The sequence below is a fragment of the Perca fluviatilis genome, chromosome 16, assembly GCF_010015445.1.
Source record: "Perca fluviatilis chromosome 16, GENO_Pfluv_1.0, whole genome shotgun sequence".
Lineage (NCBI taxonomy): Eukaryota > Metazoa > Chordata > Actinopteri > Perciformes > Percidae > Perca > Perca fluviatilis.
The window spans coordinates 22622028-22631450 of NC_053127.1; the positions used below are offsets into that span (position 1 = coordinate 22622028).

General features: G+C 41.5%; 1 protein-coding gene across 1 annotated transcript in view; it reads right to left on the minus strand.

Moving 5' to 3' along the window:
* Positions 1-7414, minus strand: part of lrch2 (leucine-rich repeats and calponin homology (CH) domain containing 2) — a 34616-nt gene extending 27202 nt beyond the window's left edge. The window contains exon 1 of the mRNA XM_039777987.1: positions 7081-7414. Coding sequence (XP_039633921.1) covers positions 7081-7390 — 310 coding nt within the window. The 5' untranslated portion in view covers positions 7391-7414. The remainder of the gene's footprint in view (positions 1-7080) is intronic.
* Positions 7415-9423: the final 2009 nt, after the last annotated feature.

Here is a 9423-nt window from a genome sequence, read left to right on the forward strand (position 1 = left end):
GAAGCAGACCATGAGACATTCAGCAGCACAAAGGGAAAAGAAGCCAAGAGGTTAAGGGAAACACAAATTACCACATAGGGAAAGACCAAAGCTGAGGTTACAGGGTATACTCATCTTCCATTAAGAGTAAATTCTGCCTCCCCCTGAGGCTCAAACCTTGATGCTGTAACCCAGCTGTACATAGACGGCTTCCCCACATACCTCCCTCCAGCCAAACAACTGGGGACTCTTCTTTAGCTGTGGAATCATGTGGGTCGATGGGCGATGGGGGTGGGTGGAGGCAGTCTTTGTGAGCCTGTCCGTCTCCTTCCCCTTCTCCCTCCTCCAACCCAGTACCATCTGCAGCCCACAGTGGGTCTTTTATCCACCTGCTGGTCGCCCTGAGCTCCCGCAGGACAAGGTCCATCAGGCAGACGAGCCCTCCACCATGGCTCCATTGTGCTGCACCCTCACGCCAAATCACTAATCTATTCATTTATGTTGGTAGTGCAGATGATGTCTGGCTATGTCTTCCCATGACACAGCAAACTCTACACTACCAGATATCCTGCTGAGTGCTGGCGGAAATAACAGTCTCTCTCTTTACTGCTGCAGAGGGATTCTGAACAGGAAATGTTTGTTTTAAGATTGCAATTAGAAAGCTCAACGTATGATCATCTTAATATATCCACACAAAAAAAAAAAATCACATATGGTCTACAAGAATTCCCAGCATCAAGTGCACAAACTACAAAGAAACAAACCAAAATACTAAAATCCTAAAGATCTTTACTTTAGTAATGAAAAAACGGAAGGAACATGACAAAAAACCTGATTAATTGGGGTTCATTATTGGTGCCTGCAGCAGACGTGATCACAGTGTCTCTGGATCAGCTGTAATTGCTTAGCTACTTTGTGGGGGGGTTGGCTGTGGTTGCTTTCATGGGGCATTTAATTGTCACTGTACTCACACTCTGGCACTAACTTGGTCCATGCATTAGTGTCACACAATCTGCATTTCCCCTACTACATATGTTCTTCTAGACGCTTCATCAGTCCACGTTCAGCAGCCCCATTCTGACAACAGACATGTATGGGTATATGCAGACAGATTCATTCATACACAATAAACATACACAAACATTATTATAAGTACTTTAGATATAAAATATTAACGTTCACATAATGCTTGATTTTGTTCTCCTACTAGCACGCCACGCACGCACACACACACACACACACACATACACACACACACACATTCCTTCATTTATGGGTCCCACTCTTCCTCTCCTCTTCCTCCAGTCACTCGTGAAAACTACAAACGATGGTGAAAATAAAGTGGTCCTCCACAGTGTATAGTACAGTATGTTTGTTTCTTCTGACTGAATGGAATCAAATCAAAAGTTTGACCCATATTCTGCATTGTAAATGAAGAAGCAGCAGTTGTGGCTGTACACTTAACTTGACACTATGGGTGACAGTGAGGTTTTGGGTGAGACGTGTGTGTTGTTGAGTGGTCATGTATTTCGTCACTTGGTGTTGTGTTTTTATGTGTGGATCCCAGGAAGAATAGTTGCTAATCGGGATCCAAGTCAACAAACAAACAACAAATAAAGCTACCTGCTGATTCACAAGTAGGAGATGTCACTGCTAACCTCTGCTCTAACCAAAAGGTGCTTATGACATACAGACGTTTCTCACTGTTTTTGCAGGCTATAGATTATAACTTAGTGAATGTACTCAAGTACACTTGGTGGTTCATACAGCACTACTTTAATGTGCAGGTTATCTCTGTTTATTTTTTATCTCCAGCTGTTTTTCAGATATAAGCAACAAGCAATTGTCCTCCATTATTCTGACATTATATAGACTGAAACATAATTAAAAAAGTAGCTAATTGATAGATAAATCAAAAATGAAAATCATCACAAGTTGCAGCCCTGAAATTAAGCCCCAGCTAGCGCAACATAATCAACATACTTATATAATTAAAAATATACTTGCTATTTTTATACATTATATTCTGGCCTAATTTACTTAAAGGGTTCTTTAATTCTAGGGCTTGTGAGGAACAGGTCACTGTTTGTTTTTTCATCCAGCTCTTAAAATACCACAGGTTGGGGCAGCCTCTAGCTCACCCAGTAAGAGCGATCGCTCCATGTTGGCGATCCTGCAAAGTCCTTCCCAAAAAAAATTATCTTTAAAAAAATACCACAGGTTTCTGACCAGAGTTTCTCCAGATCTCTTCTTAATTTCCTAACGGTCCCATATTATGCTATTTTCAGGTTCATACTTGTATTTTGGGTCTGTATTAGAAAATGTTGACATTCTTTAATGTTCAAAAACAAATATTTTTCTAATATACTGCTTGTCTGAATATTCTTGTATCTACCCTCTGTATGAAACGCTCCGTTTTGGCACCTATCTCTTTAAACTACCCTCTGAAAGAGCCCAGACTGCTCTGATTTGTCAACGTTTCCGGTTCGTCTGTGTCATTACAGAGGAACTTTCTTTAATTTCTTTCTTTTCGTGTGTAACATAATAAGCATCATGAAGATAAATCTGATTTGTACAATCATCAAGTCATTGTTTATTTATTAGTTTAGTTTTACTATCCAAATATTTAACAGTGTTGTCATTAATCTGATAACGCATTGCATTCCTGCTGACATCCAGGTATGCATTTGTCTTTTCTAGATATGCAAAGGCACATCTAGAAGGCATATCTAGAAGGCATATCTAGAAGGCCTATCTAGAAGGCGTATCTAGAAGGCCTATCTAGAAGGCGTATCTAGAAGGCCTATCTAGAAGGCCTATCTAGAAGGCATATCTAGAAGGCCTATCTAGAAGTATCTAGAAGGCCTATATAGAAGGCGTATCTAGAAGGCCTATCTAGAAGGCCTATCTAGAAGGCATATCTAGAAGGCCTATCTAGAAGGCCTATCTAGAAGGCCTATCTAGAAGGCCTATCTAGAAGGCCTATCTAGAAGGCATATCTAGAAGGCCTATCTAAAAGGCATATCTAGAAGGCCTATCTAGAAGGCATATCTAGAAGGCCTATCTAGAAGGCATATCTAGAAGGCCTATCTAGAAGGCCTATCTAGAAGGCATATCTAGAAGGCCTATCTAGAAGGCATATCTAGAAGGCCTATCTAGAAGGCCTATCTAGAAGGCATATCTAGAAGGCCTATCTAGAAGGCCTATCTAGAAGGCCTATCTAGAAGGCCTATCTAGAAGGCATATCTAGAAGGCCTATCTAGAAGGCATATCTAGAGGCCTATCTAGAAGGGATATCTAGAAGGCCTATCTAGAAGGCCTATCTAGAAGGCATATCTAGAAGGCCTATCTAGAAGGCATATCTAGAAGGCCTATCTAAAAGGCATATCTAGAAGGCACCCCGAGGGAAGAAGCACCAGTTGGGAATGTGGATTATTTTCAGGCTACACTCATATTACTAGGATCGCTCAAAAACTAGTGAGAAGTAAAAATAAACAGCACTTATTTGGAGGCAGTTCTTATAAGTAGCCTGCCAGGAGCACCTGTTATTCTTCACAGATCAATCATAACAAGAGGAAAGACAGGACAGGCTTTTATAAGACACCCAGAATATTTGATTCCAGAAAGACGGCGCACCAAGTATGAGTAGAACAGTGTAGTGCTGTGTTGTGTTTTTAATTGCCAAGCCTCTGGAAGCCTTTTGAGTGCAGTCAGCCTGCAATGTGCTTGTACTTTAACGAGCAGTGGCACTTAACAGTATTTACTGTGGTCGATTATCAAATCCAAGAATGCCAGCTTGATACTTGTGTCCTTGTGGAGACTGTCCTTCACAAGCTAACTAAACTTCTCAGGAATGTAACAACGAAGAACCATTCTTACAGTATGAGACTGACCGCGTGCTTCAAATCACACACAATGACATAAAATGTGGGATATTTGTTTTGCCACCTCTTTCAGCCAGTTCTCCAGAGTACACTGCAGAAGTTTGGACATGATACACAAGTAATCTTCTAGCTTCTGGTTTGTTCTTGGCTGTTAAATCTCCATCACATGCACTCTCAGTTGGTGACAGAAATACCCCTTCTTTATCTTTTCTTTGACCTCGCATTCTTTTCATTTGGAGCGTTATTTGGCTGTTAAATATCACAGCAAACCCATCATAGAGGATACAAGAAGGCGATAAATCTGTAGTGTGATGCGGCAAGAACGGCAGTCATAAAACAAGGGAATCTAAACTAAAACAACAATCTCCTGCAAAACCCATATTCTCAAGCATGCCTCATGTTCACTCAAAACTAAACAAAATTGTGAGTTTAAAATTATATTTCTTTATTAGGATTCCCCTGAGCTACCACACATGCTACACTTTGTTTGTCTGAGAACACATGCAAACACACTGCATGGTGCTGCAGCTAACGTGTGTGTGTTTATACCCTCGGCAGGCAGGAGCATGCTGGGATATGAACCTGAACATCTGCCCAGGTTGATGCACAGCTCCCCCGCCCTCCAATGTCAGGGCAGCAGCTCAGTGCTTGTGCACTTTCCCATGGGAAAACAAACTGACTGGAGACAAACTGACAGGAACACACTGCAAATAGACATCCTTGTGTGAGCAGGCCTCTCTCGTTCTCTGTCTACACACACTGGGACCTTCTGCTGCTCATTAGTCAGATGGAGACCCTGTACTTCTAAAACCAGCAATAGGGGCGCCCGGATAGCTCAGTTGGCAGAGCAGGCGCCCATATACTATCACAACAATTTTCAGAAGAATCATTAATTTCTAGTGCTCAGTACCAAATTCAAAACTTTTTAGACACCGACCGAATTGACTCTAAAGTATTGAGTATCGATTTCAATACCTAGGGAGTAAATCTCATCAGCGTCAGAGAGCCAATAAGCATGCAGCATGCTTCTACCAAGATCTAATAATGTTTGTTATTGGCTGTCTAACATTACACAATGGAGCAGGCGGGAAAAACTCTATGTTACGCACAGAGATGGGGCTTATGTAGTAGGAGCTGAAGAATAAATAAAAAAACATTTCTATTGTAATGTGTAATGTATTTTTGTTTTATAAAATTGGTATCGAAAAAAGTAACATTTAAGAATCGGTATCGGAGTCCCAATATTTCTTTCGGTACCGGTACCGAATATTTTTGAACAACACCCAGCCCTAGGCATTTTTTCTTCTTACAGGTTAATTTGTTTTTCCTTCCGTTTGAAAGGCTTCTGATGTGAGCTATCCAGTGAAATGTAAAGTCTGTTCTTGCGGCATTGTAAAGCTGTTTCTTTTCAGAGCGGAGATTGAAGTTGATGTAAAGGATGGTGCTGTCAGTGAGGTGTTGATCTCTCTTTGCACATTTCAAGGTGAGACTTGAAATGGTGAGATCTGGCACGCTTTTCATTTCAAGGCATTGAAATGAAGATGTGAAAAAAAAGTGAAAAGACTGCAGCACTCACAGTGTTGGGATTAGTCACAGTGTAAGCAAGAGATCAAAGGTGTGACAGAAATCTACACTCTCATATCTCTTTTGATTAATATCAGTGTTATATATAAAATGCACTCATGATAACAGCAGTTATTTAAACAAATCCTATATGCAACAATCTTGACAGTCTGGACAGCCTTGCTTTAGAAAGAGACAAGCTGAAGCATTATTACAGTACATTGTAACAATTGCATACATTTAGCCCAGTAGTCCAGAAATAGAGCATACTAACTTCCTGAAAGACAGCCTGTACATAGGCCTAAAAAAAAGCAACAATCTGCATTCTTGTCTGACATGTCTGGTTACTGTTAAACAAACCGGTTACCTATCATGATTTGTCAATTGGTGTCTATAATGAATAATATATTATGATGTACCACACATATTTGTACTGTCTCTGTATGAAGAGGTACCAAAATCTTTGAGCAGAAAATGTATATCCCTTGGGGAAAGGGCTCTCCAACAAACCAGCGCCTTGATGGAGTCACACCATATGGTATGTGGACATCTCAGAAGAGAGGAAACTATCATTCTGATATCCAGCATAATCTAGATGTCCATGACAATGACTCAGAATGGTTAATAATAATTCAATTCCACTTTTATTCATTCAATATGCCTACAGTATTCAAAAAAAGCATCAGATACAAATATTCTCCTACACAGGAGTCACACATATTATCAGTTGTATAGTCCAGTGTGGTCCTTCATGTGTAAAAGTTAGACAAGCCCTTTTTTAAACCACCAGACTAATACAGTAGCCTATGTATGACTTGACCCTAACAACACAGCCTTCAGAATACGTGAGCCTAATACTGACCTACTGACTGACCTGACTATATGACCATTCTACCTTTTGCGGACACTGAATGAAATACTAGACTTGAGAACAGATAAATACCTATCCACCTAGAAACAAAAGCAGACCAGTGTCTAATGACAGATTGTGGGCTATATGGCCATATGCACCCCAGCAGGCAGAGGGGGTGAGGCTGCAAGAACACTGAATCTTTTGTCTGTTGTGCCGAAAATGAAAAACAAAAAACAAAACGGCAAAAAAAAAAGCATGTAGCCTACGTGTATCACATGCTCGCTGCAAATGCTATTCAGTGAGCAAGATTGTAGGCCTACAACGGCCGTCTCGGTTCATTCATATTCTGCTCCAGTAGTCCGGTGCCAAATCAACTGCAGCTCGGTGTACAAACCACTGCACAGCGCCTGACTTGGGTGCGCCTGCCGTCTCATCCATGCCTCAGAGGGGGCTACTGAAAGCCGTTGGCGTCGACCAAAGCATCCACACCACAGCCCACCACAGCCCCAATGTGCAGTAAACTGGTGTGATATATGAGCCCGAGTGGACAGTTAACCAGCATGTATAGGCTACTGTATGTGCATTTACAGAAGCCAGCTCAGTGTACGGTATATCCCTTTAAATATTGTCACCTACACACGTTAATGCGTCTCTATCCAGAAGATCAGACACAAATCCATGCACAATGCGGGCAGGCTGCATTCTCACACGCGTAAAAGAGTGAGCACATTTTTATATGAGGCCCATTGGGACTGACTCGTGGTTTCCTATAGTATAGTCCATGCACGCACAGCAACCCACCTGCTTGTGTTGTATCGGTCAGATCGTAGCTCATCCCCGGGTACTCCCTCAGCTTCCTACCGCTCAGGTTCAGTAGCCCCGAGCACACGGCATCCTCCAGGGCTCGGTCCAGGCTGCGGGCCGTGTGGTGCTGCTGCTGGTGCTGGTACTGGCTGATTCCCGGACTCCAGTGAGGTCCGCTAGAGTAGTGATGGCTTTGTAGAGCCGTGACAGCTCCCACACCTCCCTGACTAGACGCCATTTTCGTAAAAAAGAAATTACTCTTACAATAATAACAGCGCACAGCGGCAGTTTCTCCGCCCATGCGCATACAGGATACATTCCCTGGATGGACGCTAGGGGATGGGCTTCTGAGGCGATGGTGCTGCTGCTGCTGCTGCTGCTGCTGCTGCTGCTGCTGCTGCTGCTGCTGATGATGATGATGATGGTGGTTATGATGATGGTGAGCAGGGTATGGTGGCCATTTTAGGCTTTTACCCTTCTTCCACCTGCTAATACCAAACTCCCAGCAGGGGCCCCAGTGCAGCACACAGGGGGCAGGGGTCCCTTGTGCAATCCAACATTCAATAGTGGATGGTTATTGACAAATTATAATGAATCACTATAATAACAACAATATCAGATACAGATATTTAAACAATGCACAGTGTCATGTTCCATATCCTTCTGAATACTTACTACATAACATAGCATAATGCTTCAGATATTATGATATAGAAGATTATAGTAGAGAGTACAGCACCCCTTACTGACCTACTTTTGGTCACTAGCAGACTGAAGGGTGGAAGCTATTACAAAATAATTATTCTTAGCCTACATCTTTGCTGTGAGAACTTCCACAGCAGCTTTATTTAAGCAGGATATGTCTGGGTCCATGGGGCATTTCATTTTATCCCCCTGTCACACCAAACGAGCACTAAAGTAGACCAACTGATGTCCATTCATATTCTGCTCTGGAAAAATGCTCTGATCAGCCCAATCATCCCTCATCTCATAAAGACATGCATTCTAGGTAATATGACTACAGTTAATTAGCTGACAGGCTAACACTGGCACATTTAAAGAAATGTTGATTAATATGCATTGTCCTATAAAGCTTAAATCTGCCTAACACACCTTGTCCACCCAAGTGCTGTTTGGCCCAAAGGCACCTGTGTCCATACTGCCAGCACCAAATGTCCTGTAAGTGTCTCTCTGACCCAACTGCCCCTCTGATCAGCCCTATAGTCATTGCCAGACCTAGCCCTAGGATAAGTAAAAGATAATATCAAATTTAGCGATATCTTTTACTTTAGCATTGAACAACATGTGATGAATTTTGCAGCAAAGCACGGCTGCAACAAACAGCTGGTTTCTTCAAGTCCCATTGTTTCCAACACCTTTAACTCAATTAGTTGAATTTAATTGTTTTCACTGAATTCTCTATATAAGATTATTTCCCCACCACAAAACGTATGTTAAAGACATAGTTAGAGACCTCTTTAAAGAAGGGATTCTAATGACGTTTGAAGAAATCTGTCTAACGTATGACATCCCAAGGAAACATTTTCTTTTTAATATCTCCAAGTGAGGCATTTTATTTCTTTTATCCAAAACCAATCAGTTGGGATTCATGCACTCTCATTCTAAGAAGAAATTCTAACAAACAATTGCAATGAGAGGGATTTGAGCTCATCAATATATAACTGGCTTGCATATGGCTCTTAAGAAACATCGATACCTGTGACGCATCCTGTCTGCTACTCCAATATAAATGGGTGATGCAGACATATGCAGCTTCTGTCAAATTAAATAAATACAACAGTAATATACCTGACCTTTTTTTTTAAATCCAATGAGGCTTAAGGAACATCTATGCACTGTGTCTAGGAGTGTGGCAAAATGAAGACATTCTGGAGGGAGGTGATCAATAAAACAATGTTCATCTTGTCTGTGAACATTCCACTTGACCCTATAAGATGATATTGCTGCACCTCTATCCAACAAATCTAAATCTGAAACCCCAAGAATATGAATGTATTGATTTCGCTATACTACACGCAAAAAAGAACTATAGCTCTCATCTGGAAGAAAATGGAGGCACCTACAATCGGTGCTTGGATCAAGAATATGGCGCAATGTAAATCCATGTTGAGATTAACATTTATATTAACAAACAAATTGTGGGTGTATGAGAAAATCTGTAAACCAACTGACCAGTTTATAAAAAAAAAAAGGAGACATAGGGGAGTTTGTACAGAGGGTAAATGTGGGACAGGATACATAAAATTCAACAAGTGGTGAACCCCAGAAGGGGAAAAGACTGAGACACGTCTTGGAGGGTGACAGCAGAGGTGCAATTCT